The 23,883-nt window shown below is 45.2% G+C and overlaps 4 protein-coding genes across 5 annotated transcripts; 3 read left to right on the forward strand and 1 right to left on the reverse strand.

Annotated features, from left to right (window-relative positions):
* Positions 1–2,882: 2,882 nt before the first annotated feature.
* Positions 2,883–5,096, reverse strand: LOC6588935 (alpha-taxilin). Its single transcript, XM_002015061.2, has 2 exons — positions 4,866–5,096; positions 2,883–4,785 (listed from the first exon to the last, which is right to left on the reverse strand). Exons 1-2 carry the CDS (start codon positions 5,044–5,046, stop codon positions 2,987–2,989), a joined length of 1,980 nt encoding a protein of 659 aa, XP_002015097.1. The 5' UTR covers positions 5,047–5,096; the 3' UTR covers positions 2,883–2,986.
* Positions 5,097–5,907: 811 nt separating this feature from the next.
* Positions 5,908–23,823, forward strand: LOC6588747 (macrophage colony-stimulating factor 1 receptor). The gene is made up of 15 exons (XM_002015058.2): positions 5,908–6,721; positions 19,519–19,834; positions 19,917–20,019; positions 20,082–20,312; positions 20,378–20,561; positions 21,485–21,717; positions 21,782–21,822; positions 21,901–22,052; positions 22,131–22,170; positions 22,251–22,416; positions 22,489–22,643; positions 22,717–22,993; positions 23,069–23,195; positions 23,269–23,374; positions 23,454–23,823. The coding sequence occupies exons 2-15, from the start codon at positions 19,577–19,579 to the stop codon at positions 23,811–23,813; spliced, it is 2,433 nt and encodes an 810-aa protein (XP_002015094.1). The 5' UTR covers positions 5,908–6,721; positions 19,519–19,576; the 3' UTR covers positions 23,814–23,823.
* On the forward strand, positions 9,426–10,357 carry LOC6588934. Of its 2 annotated transcripts, none has more exons than XM_026988729.1 (2): positions 9,426–9,963; positions 10,024–10,357. In XM_026988729.1, the coding sequence occupies exons 1-2, from the start codon at positions 9,481–9,483 to the stop codon at positions 10,033–10,035; spliced, it is 495 nt and encodes a 164-aa protein (XP_026844530.1). In that variant the 5' UTR covers positions 9,426–9,480; the 3' UTR covers positions 10,036–10,357. The 2 variants fall into 2 exon arrangements, with proteins under 2 accessions (XP_026844530.1, XP_026844531.1); XM_026988730.1 differs by having other exon boundaries at positions 9,428–9,963; positions 10,021–10,357.
* On the forward strand, positions 13,464–15,920 carry LOC6588933 (facilitated trehalose transporter Tret1). Its single transcript, XM_002015059.2, has 5 exons — positions 13,464–13,749; positions 14,172–14,404; positions 14,492–14,622; positions 14,765–15,117; positions 15,203–15,920. The coding sequence occupies exons 1-5, from the start codon at positions 13,677–13,679 to the stop codon at positions 15,820–15,822; spliced, it is 1,410 nt and encodes a 469-aa protein (XP_002015095.1). The 5' UTR covers positions 13,464–13,676; the 3' UTR covers positions 15,823–15,920.
* Positions 23,824–23,883: the final 60 nt, after the last annotated feature.

The raw sequence follows: 23,883 nt of genomic DNA on the forward strand, positions 1-23,883 counted from the left end.
CTCATCCGATCGAACTCGATCTGCTTCCTTGTAGGTGCGACAGTTGCAGTATCCGCTCCTGACTTATGCAGTCCTAAAGCTTTTCTTAAAGTCGTTGTGGGGCCTAAATCCGGAACTTTCCTTATCATCAAAGCATCAAAAGGCTAAAAGCATAGGCAGTGGGCTCTGGAAATTGTGACGCAATTTCGTGCAACAGAAAAACGGAAACTTTAGAATCTTAGTAGGCTTGCTTTCAGTTTTATTTTAGCTTAGTTATATGCATGATTTGGGCAGTCAGGTCTCATAACTTTTTGGCACTTCATCCGGATAACATCGTTTGTTTTATTTTAAAATTTTCCAACAAAATTATCAAACCAAATTTAATTGTGAAAGTTTGTCAGCTCTTCGCCGGAAAGAGGCATTTTCTAGGTGCACTTTTGTTGGGGTATTGGTATCGTAGGTATAACCGCCTTGCCCATTTCCATTAACCGAAACGCCACCCAACAAAATCTCTTTGAAGCAAATCTGTGTCCTGGGAAAACAAGGTGCACTTCGATGGCTATTAGATGACCCTCCTGGCGAATGACCAGACTGTGCTCGGAAAAACACACCAAGGGTTCGGACGACCGTCAATGATGTTCTGCCGAACTGGAGAAGGAGTGCAAGTTCATTGGGACCTGCTCCATTGTGGAGCTGCCCCAGGAACAGTTTTCTGATCTTTTCCCGCCGAACAAGAGCGACAAGGCCCCAGAGGATATACGCGAGACACTGAAGCACATTGTGATGCTCGGCCTCATCGAATTAGAGGTCAATTCAGCTCGTGAGGTTGCCGATCATCCAACGTGTCGCTCTGCCGGTCGACCAGTGCCTGCCACTGCAATGAGCGAGACCTTGTCCCGTTCTCATGCCATTCTCACTCTCACCGTGGTCTCCTGCAACCTAACCGGCAGGTAAGTGTCCACAGAAACACAGAATTATCTGGAATTCCATTTTCCCATTCATCCAATCTGATCCACAGGAAGCCGGTGACCACCTAAAAGTTTCATATATCCGAATCTGAACACTGGTCATCGGGGATCCAAGCTACAGCCTGCAGATCAAGAACAAGCCTATGGTTAACATAAATTCTGTCGGGCTGTCGCCTTTAAAGAAGCCTTAAAAATAAACCAGTGAAATGATAAGATAAAACCCTGAGTATCTAATTTATTTAATAAAATAAAGCTATGCAAGGAAGTTCCGCTATTGAGTAGAATTTGAGCTGTCGGCAACGTAGAATATCCATAAAATATCCCAGTGTAGAGATTTGAATTTTCTATCATAGATTTTTCCTTAGTTTAGGGCCTCATTTATTTGTCTGAGAAGATTTGGATTTAGCATTTCCTTAGAATACTGGTTTTTCTGCACGCTATATCTCTGCTATCCGGCAGCCGATCGGAGCTCGGCATGTCTTTTCGTGATCGGGAGAGTCCTGCCAATCGACTGCCATCGGAAAAAGGGATTTCCATTTCCTCACGATTTTCGCAAAAAATCATGATGGTTACATCATTAAAATTGCCAAAAATCGGCCTCATTTTCACAGTCGAGATTTTAATGCAGTTCGACAGTCTGGATTCTCACGATCCTGGGAGACTTGGTCCTGCACCGATCTGGCCCTATTTGTCTGAAATATAGCCTTCCGAAGTATTGTATTCGTTAGAATACTGGGTTTTCTGCACGCTATATCTCTGCTATCCGGCAGCCGATCGGAGCTCGGCATGTCTTTTCGTGATCGGGTGAGTCCTGCCAATCGACTGCTATCGGAAAAAGGGACTTCCATTTCCTCACGATTTTCGCAAAAAATCATGATGGTTACATCATTAAAATTGCCAAAAATCGGCCTCATTTTCACAGTCGAGATTTTAATGCAGTTCGACAGTCTGGATTCTCACGATCCTGGGAGACTTGGTCCTGCACCGATCTGGCCCTATTTGTCTGAAATATAGCCTTCCGAAGTATTGTATTCGTGAGAATACTGGGTTTTCTGCACGCTATATCTCTGCTATCCGGCATCCGATCGGAATGCGGCATGTCTTTTCGTGATGGGGAGAGTCCTGCCAATCGACTGCCATCGGAAAAAGGGATTTCCATTTCCTCACGATTTTCGCAAAAAATCATGATGGTTACATCATAAAAATTGCCAAAAATCGGCCTCATTTTCACAGTCGAGATTTTAATGCAGTTCGACAGTCTGGATTCTCACGATCCTGGGATAGTTGGTCCTTCACCGATCTGGTCCTCTCTATCTGAGATATAGCCTTTCCAAGATTTACATATCATTAAAATACTGTTACTTTATTTAAACCTTTCTTTAATTTGAGCAGATCGCACCCTCCGTTGGCTAGGTGTACGTGGTCACCGATTTGCCCACCATTGTTTACCATGCCATCATCCTTTAAGTCTTTCGGTTCATACGAGCGAGTGTGCGTTCGATGACATCTATCTACTCCAGGCGCCTCAACGGCTGACATCGTGAACTCCCGCAGGCTCCTGCACACGGGGACATTATTCATATCCCCTCGGACTTGGACTATGGCAATCAAGGGTAGGCTACGCGGGCCACTAGACTATAGATAGATATCGTTGTTGCTATGTTTAAGGATATACGCGTCCATATATTGAGATAGTAGACACAAATTTGTTGCACTTGTATATTTATTTATACTAAGCTAAGTTATGATGAATAAAACTATTGAAACATCATCCTTGCTGTATCCTGTTTTGGGGAAAATATAGCGGGGAATGTAGGGTCTGATCACTTGGGGCTGGAGAGAAATGAAGTTAATCTGCCTTTACAGTAATATTGAAATAGAAACGAAGGTCAAATGTCTGCACCTTAACCAATATTCCCACGAAAAACATTCCGATTTAACACTGGCATATTATAAATTTAGTTTGAATCTGTGAAAAAACGATTCGTGTCGATAGAAAAAAGAAAATACATGTAAAAGTGCAACTGATGTTCGTGGACTTATCCCCAGCCGGAGGTCTTCTTGGACAGCACCACCTTCTGCATGTGCTCGTCGGCGGTGTGGGTGGTGTGGGTGCCGCCGGCATGACGCGGCACACACTTGACCATGGGGGCTCCGGCAGTGCCCTTGTTCCAGGCACTGGCACAGTGGGGGAACTCGTCCTTGCGGTAATAGCCCATGATGCCTGATTTGCGGATCTGGCCCAGCTCGTACGTGACCAGCGGTCCCAGGCCAGTGGAGCCCTTTGCCGCCGGCAAGGAGGGAATCTTGGAGCGCTCAACGGAGCGCATCACACAGGGGGTGTCGCAGGAGATGCACGACAGGTTCTGCAGGACCTTCACCCGCCCGGCAGCGGCGGCGCAGTCGTCGTTGGTCATCTCCATGTACTTCTGCAGGGCCTCGGCGATCATGGCCACCCGCTTCTCGATCAGCTCGCGGAAGTCCTTGAGGCCCAGCTCGAGGGCATCGATGCCCAGGGTCATGCGCAGATTGTCGATGATCTGCAGGACGTTCTTCTCGTTCAGGCTGATGATGTGGCGCACCTCGCAGAACTGCTTCTCCAGCCGCGCCTTGTACTCCTCCAACTGTTCCAGCGACACCTTCGTGGCCAACTGATCGAAGTCCACCTTCTCGGCTAGAAGGAGCTCCACCTCAGTCTTGTCGATCTTCACTTCGTCCAAGTGCGTGACGGACTTCTTAAGCAGCGCGATCTGGGTCATGTTTGCGTTGATCTGGATTTGCATGTTCTGGGTGGCCTCCCGGTTGGTGGCCATGTACAGCTTGATCTCCCGCACTGTTTCCTGCAGCTCCTGCATGGAGCTCATCAGTTGCTGGGCATCCTGCTTAAGCAGAGCGGCGGCCAGCTCGTTAGTCTTGTTGGTGAGGGCGCAGAACTGCGACTTGAGCTCCAACAGCTCGCTGAGCATGCGATCGGGGGAGTAGCAGAGGTGCTGCTCTAGATCCAGGGTCTCTTCCTCCTCGGGCTTCTCCACCTCCGTGGGCGCAGAGGAGGATCCCTCCTCTTCATCCTCCATCTCCTCCTCCATGGCCTCCATCTCTTCGATCACAGCCTCGCCGCTCGACCAGCTGATGGACACCTCGTCGTCGGCGGCGCGCATCAGGACCCGCAGCTGTCGGGCAATGTGACGGAGCAGCTTGAACCGGTCCGGATTCGGCTTGCGGTCGATCAGCAGATGGGTCACGTTGTTCAGCTGCTCCATGGTCAGCTTCATCTGCCCCGTCATTGCTTTCACGAATGTCTCCATCTCCATCACGGCCTGCTCCTTTTGCATCTCCACCTTGGACATTCGCTTCTCCAGGCGGGTCATGTTGCCCAACAGGGATCCTTCGAGGCGCTGCGAGCCGCGACCCCGTTGGGAGGTGCGCGACGATACGGTTGAGATAAGGGCGGGTTCCTCTTGCTCTGCATTCTTCGCCTCAGGCTCGTCTGCCTTTAAGGCTGGCTCTGGTTCTGGTTCCGCCTCGGGCTGTGGTTCTGGCTCGGCTTCAGGCTCGGGTTCGGGTTCGGGTGCGGTCACTAGAGCTTCTTCCGGTGCAGCAGGCTCTGGCTCTGGCTCTGGCTCGGCTTCTATCTCGGGAGCTGCTGGTTCTGGTTCCGGCTCCGGTTCTGGTTCTGGCTCTGGCTCGGGGGCTGCTGCTTCTTCTGCTGGAGCTGGAGCGGACGGTTCCTCCTCAGCTGGCGGTGGTGGAGCATCTTCGGCTGGGGCCTCCGCGGGGGCCTCCTCTGTATCGGCACCACCCACCAGCCGATACCTAGAGGCCGGCTTGCCCATAGTCACTAAAGGAAGACAAGACACAAGACAGTAGATTAGGATCCTTCTCTGGGAATCTGCAACTGATCGACTGGCGAATACTCACTCAAGCTGCTCTGCATGCGTATGTTGGAGGCCAAGTATTCGTCCTGCTCAACAATCTCATCCAGACAATCCAGTTTCTGGGCAAAATTCGACAGGAGCACGTGCAAGGCATAGAAGTTGACATGGCCCGATTCCGGCGTCCCGATGGCCACATCTATCAGATCCTTGTACGTAAATGGCATCTTAAAACGATATTTTGTCACAAGTCAATAAAATTTTTCCTGAAGTAATAAGAAACGAGTATTTGTCACTTTCCAAAAAATCTAGAATAATATAGGAACTGAACTGAACGGGATCTACGAATATAATGAAATATTTATTTTCCCCAGCCACGATGTTTGGAGGCCAGGCAAAATGATCGAGAAATCAGAGCACTCTGGATATACTGATTCTCTGGATACTGATTTACAGAACAGTTGTGCCTGCATTTGGACTAGATTAGACTAAATTTCTATTGTTAATATTTTGGAATTATTGTGGTTAAAAGACTTTCTTTCCATGAATATTGAGTTGATTAGGAACAGGGTTCGTCTTTATTCACACAATTTAGTACATTGTGTGTACATATGTATATACATATGTAATACCATTAACCAGCTCCGACTAAGGATCTATTTATCGTTTCTACGGTTATGATGAAAGGATTTGATCTTGGCAATCAATGCTTTTTGCTTCAGAAGATATAGAAATAACATAGCACCAGAAATAGATTCATATCAACGTAATTTGGGTTGGCATTGATAAATGTTGATCAAACGATTGAAACCTTTGCTGAAATTTAACTTTTCCCTCTAACAATTCCCTCCGCACCACACAAAACTATTTCTCCACGTATTTTCCTTCGTAGCTGGGGCCCACTGTACTCACGCCAAAGGCAAAACACACGCACACCAAAGGTACGGTACGGTACGGTACCGGTAGCTTTTAGTCACGCCGAAACATGCGTTTTGTAAAAGCTTTCGCCGCCCCCAGAGCTTTCGTGCAGCGCCCAAGACATTTGGCAGGCAGGTCGTAACGTTAACAATTGTTATCATTCCGGCTGAAACGCTTGTTGCTTCCACGTCTCTCTCTCACACTCTCCCTCCGCCTCCGTCTCGGTCGATACGCGTCGCGCCAGTTACCGCTAGAGCCGGACCGAATCGGCGCCATTATTCGACCAGTTTGTCCCGAAATTCAAAAGCAAATGGCGGGTCAAAAAGTTCAAGATTGAAATCTGAATTTGAATGGAAATGCCATTACAACAGTGACGTGAAGAAGCCAGAGATTTGCATTGAAATTGTGAAAGATGGTTGGCTGTGAAAGAGGAAGCGGAAATGAATTGAAAATCGAATTATGTTTGCATTGAATGAAATGCAGCCAAAAAAAGATGAAAGAAAATAGCAAAAGTAATTCCGCCAGCGAAGAGGAAACCCGCTGAAAGGAAAATACAGAATACAAATGTAAACAAAAGTGCATATAATACACAGAATTAACGAGTGGAGTGTCTCAATGAATGTGTAAACCGTCAAACGGAAATTTAAATAAATCGTAATTATTAGATAATAATTGCTTTGTACAGCGGAAACTACCAGTACGAGTCCGAGTGCGAGTACTGAGTATTTCCCTCACTTTAAAAATAGCTTCAGTATTTGTGTGTGTTTGTGATTAATAAAAATTCGATGTGCGAATTGTTTACAATTGAAAAGAAACGAAACAAATAGCATATCCATACGTAAGTGTTGGATCAACGCAAACAAAACCTTGAAAGCTTTCAACCATCACCATCATCGGGAAAAGTCAACAATTAATAGTGGATTTCATAGAGCTAAGTGGGTCCATCATCCATCATCCATCGGCAGCAGAATGGAAAGCCAGATGGTAAGTCCAAAGATGAGCTACGGTCTGATCTGACAATCTTATAGCAGTAGTACGTACCGTACTTCAACTGCCATGGCAGCCATGTGTCCCGTCCCTCCCAATATGCACTGCCTGATTAGATAGCAGACTCGAGTTGAAGAAATACTCTCGTGAGTAAGGTAAATGCTCTGGAATTTCTCGGAATTCCCAAATAATTTCTCATGTTCGGTGCATTATTTTTTATCGTTGAGTGAATTACTGCTCTGATTGATGATCGCTTCAATTGGAGCCACGCACTGCGCAATTGATATGCCCATTTGACACTGATCACTGATCAATCTAGATGGGCGACGATGGTAGATGCGACTGATTCAAGTTCAGGTTGCCCAGCCCAGCCCAGCCGTTCCCCAAGAACTGATGAGACATCGCCCTCATACATTCCCCTTTCACTTTCGTTTTTGGGCCTGGGAAATTTCAATTTTTTTATTAGATTGGGCTTTGATCGCTACAGTTACGGTTATGGTTATGGTTATATTTTTTGTTCACATTTTTTTCCTATTCGGCAGCGGACACTTTAAGTGATAAGCAATGTGTCGCCAGTTGTTCAATAGTATTGAGTGTTTGTTCGTGTGCGATTGTGTTCCTATATACTACACGCAAACACCCACCTCCCGCATATACATACATACATATGTATATAGTACGTAGCATTTTGTCAGTTTAGTTACTCCGCTAATTATCGAACTAAAAATTATCGCACTCTCTCGTCGTGTGCCCTCGCGCCCACCGACTCGCCTCTCCCACCTCTCGGGACACTTGGTTTTATTACAGCTCAAAAGCATGTTATTTATTGTTGAGAGCATGGTCAACAAAGGCAGCCAGAAATAAGAATAGCAATATATATGTTACTACTCGTATAGTCAGCACATGATTAAGTAGCAGCGTTTAATCAACTTAGAAACGCGCCACAATTGATATATAATTGCCTCCGAGCGACCCAAACAAATGGCCAGAAAACATGGCCAGAATCGCAGCAACACTATCAAAGAACTGCCAAAAGTTCTGTTTTAATTATTTTTGCTTAATTACTTGCATACCCCAACATACTAGGACTCTCATTGTCACCCGAAAAGCGGGAGCTAGTCGTGCAATTAATTTTGCACACAATCCTGTGGTTTGGGCAGACACAAAGTGGACGCTGTATTGTAAATGCACAACAGTATAAATATTGTCCTCGTTAGATTCATTAAATATTTGTGGAAAGAGAATGCAGTCCCGAAGTCCCTGAATTTATACAAGTTCCTAACCGGTTACCAAAACACAAAAAGACTTTAAATTAGAATTTCGCACCAATCTACACATCGCTCTACAAATGAATTCCTCTGATTCTGTAGCTTCCACTTCGTTACCCCTTTACATTTTCCCGATGCTTCAATTCCATTCCCATTTTTGGCATCATTTTTTCCGTTTGTCGAACACTTCCCATGAACTGTCTGCCAAACCAAGCTCCAAATTCGCACAGATGTTTGCTAGACGTCATAGTTTGGGTTCTCTTTGTCTTTTTTCCGTTTATATTGCTTTCTTTTTATTGTAGTTTTTATTTACTATCTAACAAATACAGCTAAATGGTTCTATATACTGGCGCAAACTGCCAGTATGGTGGCATAGGGGCGGCAGTAGTCGTGGTTCTCGTATCTCATCAATTATTTCACGAATAGTCACTGCTCGGCCGCGGGCGTGGACTCGGGCCACAGAAATTGGAAAAGCTTTAAAAGTCAACCGCATACGAGCAAATCAAAAAAAAAAAAAAAAAAACTCAGGGACAATCACACACATGGATACGCGAACACCAAGAAAAAAAAACCCCACTATTAACACATGGACATCGAAAATCAAACGGTTTAACGATTTGACGAGAATATTTTCCAGATTTTGCGTGCAATTGTTGACCAAAAAAGCGATGCCAAAAAAAATGTAAAAATAAATCTCATGCCTCTCGATAGCGGTATCAATTTCAGCCATTTAACAGATTTTATGGATAAATTATCCATGGCTGCCAGAAGGATTAAATGATATTAAATCAACGTAAATGACATTCGATGAAAACTGCCGGCTGACATCAGAGTGCGGCAATCAACACAAATAATCGAAGTATTGGAGAAAAAAAATCTGCAATATCCTTTCAATGCGGAGTCTTGAAAAACTCTTAAACGGAAACACATTTGATCGAACTATTATCAAATACTTGCAGCTTTAATTAGCATAAAAAAGCCGTTATAAGAAGAGTATAAATATTTACTAAATTAATTGATTATTGGAGACATTATTTGCCGCCCCCACAAAGGACGAAAATCTGGTGCATCCACAATATTGCAGATTCGAGAAAACTAAAAACGCACAATCATAGAGAGTGAATATATCTATCCGGTTGCGGAATCTGGATCGGATAATTTGTATAGTCAAAAGCAACAAATCAATTTGCAGTGGCTACGCAGAGTCCGACGTCAAGCAGGCGGGGGAATCCCCTTAAAGCATTACAAATAATTTCAAGTTTTTCATCGCAGCAGCAGGCTGGAAAATTGTAATTTACTTATTCGACTTGGAATAGTTACTTTTTCTTTTTCATACTTGTTTTCAATATGTCGAAATTTAATCAAAATTTGCCAATAGAAATAAATGAAAAATTGCCAGAAAACATAGACAAAAATTTGCCAAAAACTATTGAAGAAACTTTACCAGAAACCTTAAACGAACCAAAGTCAATCTTTGGATTAACTCAAATGGAATCTTTACATGAAATAACTACCATAAGTAGCAGCGATAGAGAATTAAATAATTTGGATTCACAAATCGAGAAACTTGTGATCCAAAGCTTAGAGGAACTTCAGTCAATCACGCAATCCGATGCCACAAATCAGGATGACATCAGGATGAGCTTCATCATTCCAAAGGTCATGTCACAGCTGCAGAGCCCGAATATCCTCGCCGAGAGGCTACAGGCAATGAGAACCGAACTAGAGTCGTGTAAGCTGCATATGCACGACATGAGTAAGGATATAGGCGATGTATTTATGGATTTGCATACTATTTTCAAAACGCTGGAAAGTAAAGATAAAAAAACTATTTTGAGCAAGAAAGATCGGGATAGATTGGCGAAATGTGCCCACGAGGCGGAGACCGTGCAAGAGCTCAGCAAACACTTCCTTTTCAATGATCCGCGAGAGTTGAGTGCCATGTTCAAGGCTCCCAAAGTAGAACCAAAGGTGAGACAATATATGCCATAATTTTCGACATAACTTAACCAACGTTTCGGCCATTAGTAGATCGATCAATGACTGAAAGGGAAAGTAGGCTGTGATGCGACAAATCATTCTCTCAATCTCTTAAAAAAAAGGAAATCGTAGAGACTATTGAAAGCAGTCCAGATCCAGAGGCAGAAAATGGAAAGTGGAGGGAATCGGCGGACGGCCTGCAGCAGCAGTATTCAACCTAACGAATGGTCTTTAATCTTCAGCAGTAAACTACATTTTTAGCTGTTTTTGTACTGAACTTCGTTGCTGGTTTCTGGTAGCAACTAGTTCGAAGAACTTGCCCTTTTTGTACAGGGTACTCTCTGAAGTACAAGAATATATTGTTTTTGAATTTAAAACGCCTAAAGAAGTGATTTTGTAAAGTTATAAATTACAGTAGAATTAAAGATGGAGGGGAAAAATATAACAACTGGCGGTCGGAGACTACACTTAGAGAAAAAAGTCTTTCTAAAAATGTATTTTTGAAAAATATACAAATTTTGAAATACACTTGCGCAGGTTCGATTGAGCGATTGAGAATGAAATTATTTTCTTCATTCTGACCGCCTAGAAGATATAGTCATTTTATACGATTCTGCGCTTTTGGTTTTCTCTAATCTGCAATATTGTGGATGCAACAGATTTTCGTCCTTTGTGGGGGCGGAAGGGGGTGGGGCGAAATTTTGAGATATAAGTTTTATAGTGAGATCTAACAGAAGTGCGGATACCAAATATGGTTAATCTAGCCTTAATAGTCTCTCAGATTTGTGGATGCCCCAGATTTTCGTCCGGAGGAGAGCCATACTGACTAAGTATCGGGTATAAATGTAGAGTTGCGGTGTCCGCAGCAACTCACAACGTACCCCCTCGTTTTGTCTGTGAATGCAAGCATTGTATTCAGAATAAACTTGGCACTGACCTGTACATTGAACACTCCAAAGTGTGTGCCCCCATAGGACTTTATTGGTATACTACTGCAATTCAGCGGAATTTACCCCAGATGTGTATTTTTGTATTTGTCGTCTATAGCTTATAGTACTTTGGGCGATTCATCGCTGGTGTAAAGTTCAGCTCGAGCACTTCGAGCTGTTTGGTTTATTGGTCAAGTCTCTTATCATCGAAAGTCTACACCGAAATAAAATACTAAACAATGGAAGGCCAGAAATAGTAATTTCTTTATATAACATCATACATATATATCTATCATCAATAAATGCTAAATTTATCACTTTCACATGATCGAAGCAGCATTTCACATTCACATTCGGGCCCCCACAGCCATAATGTTTTCCATTCGACGACCAGGAAAGGTTGGGTTGTGTGTTCGTTTTCCCATCGAAACAGAAACAGCAAACCAAAACCCAAAACCAAAACAATTTGTTCAAGTTGGCGTAAAATGGAAAACAAATTGAACTTATCAATAAATCGAGTGCTGGCGCGATAACGATGTATTCCGATTAGAGAAGTGCTGAAAGTGACGCGGCCAAAAATCGTATCGAATCGGATCGAAAAAAAACCCCGACAAAAAGAAATAAAGTTCTATACAGACTCGTACTCGTACTCGTATTCGTATCAAATATCAAATAAGTTGGCGGCATTGAGTACTCATATGTATTGGGGCCCCTCACAGGACAGCCCGCGATAAGGGCTTAAAGTCGTTGCTCTTGGTAGCGGTATGTCTTTTTTCACTTTGATACCTGGTTAATATTTTAGACAAGGGTATGTTAGAATTATACAAAGGCAGGATATCCATTTAACTTTATTTCAACTTGGTCTAGATCTTATGATAATTGCCTTATTTAAATAGAATAAAGGGTATTTCAGGGTCAGAACAGCACTGCTTCCAAAGTATTCTATTTATGATTATATTTGGTATTATTTTTGGTGATTTTACTTTTGTTTGCTGGCTGACAACCGCGTACCTGCAGGGCAAAACGTATGGAAAATTATCAATTGATTAAAACACAAGCATTTAATTTATGACTATCCATCGTCTTGGTCTGGTTCTGCGGTCCCCCGACACAGCTTAGGCTGTCAGCCCAGGCAGACATCGGCAATCCTCGGGCCACAGCACAGCACACAGCCGGCCCCCATTCGAAGCTATCAATAAGCTGTATTTAATGTGTATAATATCTGAAAAGTCTGTGCTCTCTCAACTTCCTCAGCAGTTTTATTGATTGCAATGTTCTTTGGACTTATCACACGACTTTTAAACGAACTTTATTCGGTTTTATGCTTCACCCCCACCCCCATACATTATCTGGGGTGGTGGCTGGGGAGGGGTGCGGTTTGTCACCGGCAGCTGATGAAGTGCGTCACCTTATTGGCAATGTGACAAGCGCAGTTAAAAAGCCGGTAACCGTCTGGATATCATGGAAAATAATTACTTTTAAACGACGTCATTGAAGGCTGTCAATTTTATGCACCCTATTACATGATATATTCAATTATCTAGTGAAAAAATCGATTCTGCTGGACATAAGACAAGTCATTGCCGATTTTGTGTGGGGAATAATTTCATTTTAAGGGTGTTAAGTGGGGGCCGGCGATGGGGACCCTATTGTTTGTGTGGATTTTAACTTTGCAGTGGGTGTGTACACTGGCCCAGAGCTTGGGCTTCGAATGTGTCATTTGTGTAATAAATTATGTGCGCTAAGCCACCAGCCATTGGGTTTTTATCTATCGAAACGAAAGCTACTAGAAATGTTTCCTATCGCAAACTAAACTTAAAGACCACCCCCCATACGCCCCATGAGTGGCAAACAAATCGGGAGTAAGTAAACCTACTAAAAGCTCTTTTCAGTGTTTGTTTTTGTCACGTCACCCTGTGTCATAACAGTGTCACCCTAACCGTATGTGCTTGAAACTCATAACAGTGTTACTCTATTCCACTTGCCACTTGCCGCGTAGTTACTTTACCTTATAACTTTACCATACTGCGCAGATACTACTACTACTACTACTACTACTACTAGTACAAGCACAACATTCTAGTATAGATTGACCTAGGTCAGGGCGTGCTAGCAACAGAAACAGAGAGAGACTTTTGCCATGTATCAACGTCACAGCTGAAAGGCACCCACTCCACACACACGAAGTTTTCTCTAACCGCGTCAGTTCCGTTGTCAAATGATTCACGAACTTTAGATAGTAGCCCCAGGAACTTAACACACTCGTACTGGTGGAGTAGTGATATGTGCATATCATACAATAAAAGCCGAAACAGCTTTGTGACACCGCCCACCCAGACAATCGCTTTTTGATGGAAGTGCTCACAAGCCAAGAAGCATCTACGTAAGACGTTGCTGTTTTAGATGAAATATTTCGTACTTGTAAATGTTTACCAACAGATTTAGATACCAGAAGAGATATATCGGGCTGGCAGCGACACCCGTGCCAGAGGCTGTATAAATGGAGGGTCGGAAGCTATTTCACAAGTCATTTTGGAACTACCACCGAATCAAGACGCGACAGTATAGAGCATGGAAAAAGGATACCAGAGTTTAAGATTTTCCCGAAAGAGTTTCAAAAAGTAACCTAGCAGACGTCGGTCTGAAGTAGTGTGGAAACCAAACTGTGATATCCCGAGACAACAAAGGACAACCTGTAGAATAGTTAGAAAAAATACTAGAAGCTAGGCTATACAACTATACAAAAATCTGTTGGAATCTCAAGAGGCACCAAAGATGTTTTTCAACATATTCCAAACGGGCATTTTCGAGAGGCAGTTTCGTCGCCAGCTGCTTGTCACATTGAGTGGTATGTGTGTGTTTTGCGATGAGTGATAAGAGGAAAGATTTACGGAAACACCTAAAGAATGGAAAGTTTTGTGAGAGTTCAGAGAGCAGACCTGGATATGGAATGTTCAATTTCCCTAAACTTTGAGTAGAAGTGAAGGATTTGATGAAGCCTTTGCACAGCATGGAATCGTTTGCGGATAGCGTCGTCAACTCAAAGGGCTTCCCCCCACTGACGGTCCCCGAACAGGATATGAGTCGTACAAAGCCCCAACGCAACAAAGTTTGACGGGTCAAAATTCAATTTTGTGCCTATGCAAATGAGCTACTTGAGCTGTTGACTTAGGAATCCGCTCCCCCCCTCGAAGGGGGGTTGGGAGGGGCCTTTCACTCATATGGAGGAGAGCATTATCCGGATGATGTAATTTGTTGATCTACTTGTAGCCACGCTGATAACCTTCTGCCATGGCATTGCCCTGGGCTGGCTGTCACCAATGCTGCCACAGCTGCTCTCCGAGAAGGATACGCCCCTGGACTTCTTTATCGACGTGGGCCAGGCCTCATGGCTGGGAGCTGCCATCAGCCTGGGAGGCATTAGCGGGAACTTTTCCTTCTCGTACCTGATGAATCGCTTCGGGCGCAAGGTGTCGCTCTATGCTTTGGCCCTGCCCAACACGGTGCGTGTTTCCTTTTGGCGATTCGATAACCCTAACCCATTAAGAGACAACTTAAGGTGTCAATGTCCTGTCTCTCCCTTGTCACAGTGCATATGGTTCTTGTTCTACTTCGCCCAGAGCATCGAGTGGCTGTATGTGGCGCGTGTGTGCGCGGGTCTAACCGGCGGTGGGATGTTCGTGGTGCTGCCCATATTCATTGGCGAAATAGCCGACAACAGGTGAGTCCCCGTCATCGGAGCCACACTTCGATGTAGAGCGGAGAGGAGATGACAGACAAAGTACCTGTTCTGTCCAGGCTCCGTATCGATTCATCCATCAAGTGGAATTGTTGTTCATCGGTTCGTTCTGTTCCTCTGACAGCATTCGTGGGCGGCTCTGCTCGTTTTTCACCCTGACCATGAATACGGGCATTATGGTGGGCTTTATTGTCGCCTCCCACATCCCCTATCACGTCATTCCCTGTGCCGTTGTGGGCCTGCCCGTGCTCTATTTGTTCCTGGCCACTCGCTTCCCGGAGACACCGCAGCAGCTGCTCGTCTGGTCACGCGAGGAGGAGGCCCAACGCGCCCTGAAGTTCTACCGCCATTGCGATGGTCCGCAGGTGACGAAGCAACAGGAGCGCGATTACCAGAAGCAGTTTGACGAAATGCGCCTGGCCATCCAGCAGCGGAGCAAGGACGCAGGCTCCGTGGGCCTCACCATGTCTGATTTCTGTAAGTTTTCACCTAAATAATTGTTTTTCCCCGGAGAGTGGCTGATTAATTTGGCTTATCATCCCTCCTCGGTTCCTGCTCGCAGGCAATAAGCGCGCCCTGAAGGCCATTGCCACGGGCCTGATGCTGATGATAGCCCAGATCTTCTCGGGCACCTTCGCCTTCATCAACTACATGTCCAACATCTTCGATGCGGTGCACACCCAGCTGGACCCCAACACCAACACGATCATCATTGGCGCCGTGCAGATCGTGGGCACCCTGGCCAGCATGTATCTGGTGGATCGCTATGGCCGGAAGATACTCCTGGTGGTCTCCTGTGCGGGCAGTGGGCTGGGCGCCGCCGGCCTCGGCCTGTACGCCTTCTATGCGGAGGAGACGGAGGTCGATCTATCGGCCTACGCTTCCTGGCTGCCCGTCACCCTGATGGCTCTCATCATTTTCATCGCCAATGTGGGCGTCGTCTCGGTGACGATGGTGGTGCTGGTGGAGCTGCTGCCGCAGAAGATCCGGGCGGTGGCCACCAGCATTTGCCTGGGCTGCCTCAGCTTCTTTGCCTTCACCTCTCTGAAGACCTTCCCGCTGATGATGTTCCACTTTGGCCTGGCGGCCACCATGTGGTTCAGCGCCTCTGTCTCTGCTCTGTGTCTCTTCTATGTGGTGGTGTGTGTGGAGGAGACCAAGGGCAGGTCCATATATGATTAGGAATACATAAAGCTGGGGGGAAACCCTCTGACTAAGCTAGGCTAGTGCCCTCCTCGACCTTGGCGAATAATAAAGTTCATGGAGTTCTCTAGTTGCCAGGTTATTGTTTTTTCACTCTGTCGGTGGGGGCTGGGCTGGGCTGGGCGTTAAACCAAAACAAAGTACTCCCAGAGCTGGAGCTCGTAGTGTTCGTAGTGTTCGTAGAACCCATAAAAACGGGGCGCTGACATGGCTTGATTTATGACCCGGCTACCTCAGTGGCTTTCACCTGGCACGGCGCCTGATACTGCCTGTGCCACTGCCACACTGCTGCTGCTAATGTCATGTCAACAATTAGCTCTGTTGGTATTATCATTTATAAGCGCGTACATTAATCCCACACCCACGTCGGCTGTGTACTCGGTAAGTGGCTGGCAACGCGTCAGACACGTGCAAAACGCTTTCAATCTGGAGGGGCGGGAATGGGCTTCTCTTCTTCTGTCTGGGAATATTTCAACTGAAAATGGCTGTGCAAGAGACGGTACTTTGAATTCTTAACATAAATTAAATAAAAGCCTTTACTGCTGAATCATACTGACTGTGATTGCAAATATGCGATTGTGATTGGGCATATTTGTACTCATTATTTATGGTTCCCATTTGCAGCCCATTGTGCGGCTTTTGACACATCATTATGTAAAGAAAGCTCCTGCTGCTGCTGCTTCTCTGCTACCATTAGTTGTATTATTTATTTATTTGTGGACATTAACGAATACAATCGATAAACAATACGAGAGTATGTGTGGCAGGTAGCAGGTGTCCTGTAATCGAAGCCCTTTATCTGCGGGATTTTCTATACATATTATATAATCGCTTGGGCACCGAGATTTGACTTTCTTATCGATTTGTGGGTTTTCTGCAAATTGTTTACCTATTTTAATTAACCATAAATGTACACCAACTACGCTTGGCTACACGCCTAATCTGATGAACAACTGTTGTGAAAGCCAGAATGTAATATCCACTCTTTGGTAATTTGGTTTTGGTTCGATTTTCCGATTCCGGGGATGCCAGCTGACGCAGTGACCACTGGACGGACACAGCCACCGCAAATAATAAAGTTTTGGTGAAACATTTTCCATTTTCAATGGAAATTCAGGGCGGTTGCAGTTCTCTGGTATCCATAGCAAACAGTATTATGCCACATTCGAATGCTTCATTTTCAAAATCAACATTATCTGCCCTCACTCAGAATAAAATAATTTGAAGAGGCTTCTCCACTCAGACTTGACCACTTTAAATTTAAAGCCCCACACTCAGAAGCACTCGCCTTCGCTTAGGCAAATTGCCAATGTACATGAGAGCGGGTCTTGTCAACACAATAGCGATGATGATGGGTGCCGTAATGATCAGGAAAATGATAATAATAATGGCGAATGATAAGAGGGAGCTGCTTGTGCCGCGAAAACACTTTAAAAGGAGCTAGAGATGGACGTGTGTGCTTCGTGATCATATATTTTCATAAACATTGCAATATGTAAGTGAAAAGATTGGTATTGGTATCAATTTGTAAATTGTAACTATTCACTTGATAGGACTTTTATTCTTTGGGTGTGCCTTTGATGCCTTTGTGCCTAAATGCCCTATATGCCTGGCCCGTGGCCATCTCCAACAGAAATATGTATGCACTGGTTAATGTGCAATCAGCTGTAAAAAGTGTTTGCCTCCGCTGTTTTGTCAACAAGTGTTGTAACTTCGAGTGCAGTCGAACTATCTAAGCTCTTATTTTGCAGCTCTTCTCTAATGAATTTGCTTAAAGTCCTACCACAAACAGAAATGTTTCTTATTTGAGTACGATTTTGTGCATTTAATACGGAGTAGAATGGCTATTAGGCTAAAGGAATAATATTAATAAGTCTCTTGGAATTTCAATTAAAGGTAACATGAAATATGTATATGTACATACATATGTGGTCAATGTGCTTGACCTCTCTCCCTCGACATAAAACCAAAGCGCTCATGTGGGAAAGGGACAAATGCCCCTCAATCGCTGTCATTCGATACCGCTGAAACCACGCGGCGGCGTATGCGGAATATTTGTAAAGCTCAAAACAGACCCCTCAAAGGAGAAGGCAATTTAACGCAAATGCCCACTAATTAATTGCCCAGAAATTTGATAATTAGTGTTTACATTCCAATCCCTCACTTAAACTCAATGGCCAGTGCCTTCCGCCGTGTGCTCTCGCTTTGAATTTGTTTGCATTCGTGTTTGATTACATATTTTGTGCGCACATTTAGGCATTACAATGTCGTAATTGGAACGTTAAGCGCTTCTACAGGGTGTTATACGTATGAGGGGGGCATGGCACGCAAACCCGCATATGGCAAATGCCATTTAAGCTTTCCGCTTCGACTCAATATGCCACGAAAGTCTAGTCTCCTTAGAATTTACTTCCGAGGAGCAAAGTTGTTTTTGCTACTTGTTTTGCGAACAATTCATTGCTGAAAACAGGTCCGTCTATCTATCTTTTATGTGCCCAGATACTTAGCATCAATATGTACTGAGAGAATTCTTATCACAAATATTGAAGCTCCTTTGAACCATTAAGCCAGGCAGCGAATGGTTTTTATCAGATAATTTATCGGACAAATATTATTTGTTGCCAAGAAGGACACCTTTACCTTTGCTCACTCTGGCTCTCACTCGCACGGCTAACAAAGGTCCTGACAATAGGACAAATGAAGGATATTACAACAGGCATGAAAGCGTTAAAGGTCAGCAGCCTGAAGTTATAATATGTATGCATAATTGAGTGGATAATTAACATAAACATAAGCGTTAAACTCACATCTTGCATCAACGGAATCAAGGCTTGAGGTTTGAGGGAACCCAGTCCCACAGGCAGCTAGTCGCCATCGCCCGGAACACGGCTGACTGTTGTTGCAGCAATAACAGGTTTAATCACGTGGCAGAAACCTAGAGAAGTAATTCGGAGCAGGTGGCTTTACCGCGTGACAGACAGAACACACGGCCACCCGTCACATCCATCACATGCATGCCACAGACAGTCAGGAGTCGGGTTGCACTTTTGCGTTGCGCAAGGAATGCGGAATGCGTCTTCAGAACCCTACAACATCTACGCGGCACATTTTCGTCTCCTGTTCCTGCACATCTTCCACTTTCACTTCTGCTTCTGCACATGTAGAGCTATCGAAGTGTGTGCTAGAACTTCCAGAGTCTAAAATATTTACAATGCAATTCACAATGCAATGAGTTTGGGTTTCCCTTCATTGCTAAGTTTTACTGGTATACACGTACATGTAAGCAATTGAAAGTACCATACCGTACAATTTCAGGAAAAGGTTTTGGGGCGACTCACAAGCTAATAGTCGTCCAGCAAAACATGCAGAAACTAGTTAAAGTTAATCAAAACGTATTAAAAACTAAACTATCTCTATTTTTCGGCAGGGGCCCTTCTCTTATGGAAGCCCCTAAGCAATTGCCCCGTCTACCCCCATGCAATCATCGAAAAATACATTCAGTTCGACTGAAAATTAATGCCTGAACCGAATTCATATGGGATTCTCTTTATTGCTTTTCCTTTGCAGTGAACCGTCTACCCCCATGCAATCATCGAAAAATACATTCAATTCGACTGAAAATTAATGCCTGAACCGAATTCATATGGGATTCTCTTTATTGCTTTTGCTTTGCAGTGAACACAACAAACAACACCCACAACACAAACAGCTATGAGCAGACCAGATCCTCAAAATGCTGTTCACACACACAATTGGCATTAGCTTCATAATCCAGCAATGGCTGGTGCTGGTGCTGATATGTTGTGCAACTACCAGTGCCACGGACTTGGGGGTCAACAGTAGCACTACAACTGCCTCGGGCATAGGGCGCAACAGTAGCACTGCCGGTGCCACCACAATGGCAACAACTTCGGGGATCCCAAGGCCAGATGCCAGCCAGAAAGCATCAGATGTGAGATCAGCAGAGCCAGGAACCAGGATACGCATCAACGTAAGTAAAACTCTATTATTTACCAGCAATAAGATGCAATGTTTATATGTTTTTGCGTGCACTCTTCTTGTTTGATGAACAGCCAATGACCGATGGGGAAATCACGGAACTGAGTACCAACGTCACTTTGTACATGGAGAAGATACCGCGCATACAGGTGCGATGGCAGGACAACCTGCCCGAAGGTGAGTTAATCCCTTGATCCGGATGATGTTCCAGTCCTGCAATTCCGCGCCGTCTTTTGCAGGCACTTCCTACAATGTCCTTGTCAGTGCCGTGAACAACACACGCTGTCCGGATGCCCCCTGCAGCGAGTACGGCATCAAGGAGAAGCCATCGAGCTATGTCTACCTGCCGCTCAACCCCAATCTTAATGTGGAGTCGGTCGACTGCAACTACATGTTCGGCTGTCAGTATAAGGTCACCGTGGAGACCTCTAATGCCCTGGTCCGGAGATCCACTCGCATCTTTATTCCACGTGCGTCTGACACACCAATTGATTTTAGTGAGGAGCTATGTAATTTTTGTTCTTTTATCCCGTAGAATGCGTGTCCGGAAAGTGCTCCTGTCAGCTGGCGCCAACCCCACCCAAGGTCCTGACTGCTGCCAAAATGCTGACCAACGACACCATTAGCATCAGTTTTTCAATCCAGGCCAGTGAGCAGTTGCGTAAGGAGCAGGCCAGTCACCTGCACGAGACGCTTCGTCTCTACAAAATGCAATTAAAGTGAGTAGCGGTGACTTGGCATGGCAACGGTTGTGTGTCCTTCGCCTGTTTATCAATTGCACGCTTAACAGGAACTGTTATGTTAATTAGCTTTCGTTCTATTGGATAGGAGAGAGACTATTAATTAGATTATGTTGAGCTACTGAGCTTTTCCAGACGCGGGGGGTCCGTGCAAGACTTTGTCGGATTGAATATCTATTCTAAGAGGATATTCAAGAAGCGAGTGATAGGTCCGTGCTCTAATGAAAGCGTGAGCACGACAGATCGATTGCGGAAGTAAGAAAAATTATGTAAATATATAAAGGTGGTCCACTCGCTCTCTTTCGGGTCGTATTTTACGCTCAGCTTTACCGAGAGCGCTTTAACGCCACGTTCGATGAGAGAGAAAAAAGAACAAAGTTTGCTGTTGTGCTGAGCAAAATAAGACCCGATTAGAGAGCGCGTTGCGGGAGTGGACCACCTTTATATAATTGCATCATGTGCTGCCTTAAGCTGCTTTGCCGTGGGGGAGCATATACATATATGTTGATTACAAAGCAGGCATCTTTAAAATGGATAGTGTCTGGCTGTAAAATTAAATTCAAGAGCATACAAATAACTCTTTTTCTAAAGAGAAAGTTAAGAGTCACTCGATATGGTAATTGTAAGAGTGCAACTAATTCTCGACTCTCAGCACGTCTGCATTCTCGTCCTCTCCTGCCAGCACCAACATCACCAGTTAGTTTTAAAGTTCCTTCAATTTCCATGATTGCATGGGCACCCTGCAGCAGCTTGCTAATTTGGCCAAGAAAGCTGAGTTTACTCATCCAAGAGCTTTGCAAGTAGTTTGAAGAGCTTAACTACTGCAAATGATGTTACGATTCAAAGACTAGTGGAGAGGAGGATACTCGTACCCTAAATATGCATGCATTTTTTCGTTGCAGAATAAACGAAGAAATGAATCCTTCATTGCCCTGGGGAGGAGTACTAAAAAATCTCCTGATTCGAGCCTATAATCTGAGCGAGCTGAACTTCAAGCCCACACCGAAGGGCTTCGAGGGTAACATGAGGCTGCCGCTTGGCACACAGCTGAAGGAAAAGGCCTCCCTAAATCTGCAGGCCGTCATCATGGATACGTCTGGCTGTGAAGGGCCTCGCAGTGTAACCAAGGTACCAGGTAGGAGTAGTCCACGGTACCAAAATGCTAACATGAAACAAAACAACGTTATTTGATTTTACAGTGCCAGCCAATCCCATAGTGCTCTCGGACGAGGATAACGTGGTAAGCAGACACAAGCGAGGGACGAGACTCGAAAAAGGAAATATTATGAAATGCGTTTGTCCATTGTTGTACTCGTAGAGCAACTCCATTATCATTATGAGCGCTATGCTTATTGCTGTTATCCTGGCCGGCCTCTACCTGCTGATGGTGCGCCGCCGACGGGCCCGGACCAAGGCCAAGCTGCAGAAAGAGGAGATCTATATGAAAACCTTCGCTACCTCCGCTATCGAGTAAGTGATAAGATTTTGAGTCCTGATCGATTCCCCTGCTAATTCCCATGCCTATTCCCCACTCCGAATCCATTCCAGAATGGAGGACAACATCAACTACGTGGACAAGTATGTGGAGGTGAGAGCTAGAACCATTCCCTCCCGTTTTGTTAAGCTTCTTACCGCTAACGTTCCATTCCGTTATCCACTCCCATTCAGCAGTCGCAGGCCCAGGGTCTGGCCGACATATTCGAAGTGCCACACTCGGCCATCCACATGGGACGCATGCTGGGAGAGGGTGCATTCGGACGCGTTCACGAGGCGACGGCCATCAACCTGCGACGCATGCGGGGCACAACTATTGTGGCTGTGAAGCAGCTGAAACGTGAGTGTTTGCCGTCACTATTTGCAGCATTAAGAGCCATGGGTTAAGCTCTCGTGAATCTCTTCCATATAGCGAATCCCACTGCCGACGAGGTGGCCGAATTTCTGGCTGAAATTGAAATGCTCAAGGGTGTTGGCACACATCACAATGTGGTCTGCTTTCTGGGCTGCTCCACAATCAAGGCGCCCTACCTCATGATTATGGAGTATGTGGGACGGGGCAATTTGGTAACTATAGAAATCCATTTAATCAACTGCTCTGTCCTTAAATTGTACGAGTACTTCCAAAATGCTTCCTCAGCTGAGCTATTTGCGAACGGTGCGGCAGGAGGCAGGTAAACTGAAGCTCCGCAATGCCAACTACACCAGCTGCAAGCCCATCATGGCCAGAACGGTTAGTGGTGGCACCTCCACCTCTGCAGGGGGTCTGCCCAAGTCTAACCAGAGCGTCAACTATATCGAATTGAAGGCATCCAGCCAAAGCATAGAGCTCCAATGCTCCGAGGACTCCTCCACTGGTCCTCCGAATAGTCTGGGACCGGCTCGAGGCCGGGAGACCATTCCCTCGTTCGCCGAAAGTAAGTTAAAGATATAAAGGCAATTAGTGGTCCAGGAGACAGGAGTTAGCTCATTGTTCTTTTGTGCATTTTAAGCCACCTATACCATTGTGGAGGACGAGGAGCCCTTTGAGTACATCCTCGACAACAGAGAGTTGCACAACTTTGCCTTGCAGATAGCAAACGGCATGCGATTCCTCGAAGAGCAAGAGATTACGCATCGGTAAGAGTGGGATGGCGAGGATAGAGGATTACGACAAAGCTAGGCTCGGGCTTAATTATTTTTAACTTTACAGAGACCTGGCTGCTCGCAATGTGCTAATTGACAATAACAAGACCTTGAAAATTTCCGATTTCGGCCTGTCCAGGCATGGCATCTACACAAACACAAAGACGCGAAAGGTGAGTCTGAGTTCCCCCAGAAGTTCAGTATTTTCCAGGAAACTCTCACACCATTATACGGATTTGACTCTCCCCCTAGCTGCCCCTGCGCTGGCTCTCCATCGAGGCCATTCGGGACAATGTCTACTCGAGCAAGAGCGACATCTGGGCGTACGGCGTGGTGCTGTGGGAGATTGGCACGCTGGGCGCATCGCCGTATCCCACGATAAGCAACAGCGAGCTGATACCCTTCCTGCTGGCAGGAAACCGCCTGCAGCGGCCGGACATCTGCACACCGCAGGTGTACACCATCATGCTGCAGTGCTGGCTGGAGGAGCCCGAGGAGCGGCCCACATTCGATGCCCTGTACAGGGTGTTGAGCCCAAAGACCACGTATGTGGACATTAACAGTCTGAGTGATGATTACGTATTTCCGCCGATTAAAGAGAATAGGGATTAGAATAGTCTTTAAGTCCTTGCTAGTTAGTGTTAAGTCAGTTTTATCGTATACTCGTACATACCTCTTAAAT

The sequence above is a fragment of the Drosophila persimilis genome, unplaced genomic scaffold (genome assembly GCF_003286085.1).
Source record: "Drosophila persimilis strain 14011-0111.01,24,50 unplaced genomic scaffold, DperRS2 tig00000191-arrow-pilon, whole genome shotgun sequence".
Lineage (NCBI taxonomy): Eukaryota > Metazoa > Arthropoda > Insecta > Diptera > Drosophilidae > Drosophila > Drosophila persimilis.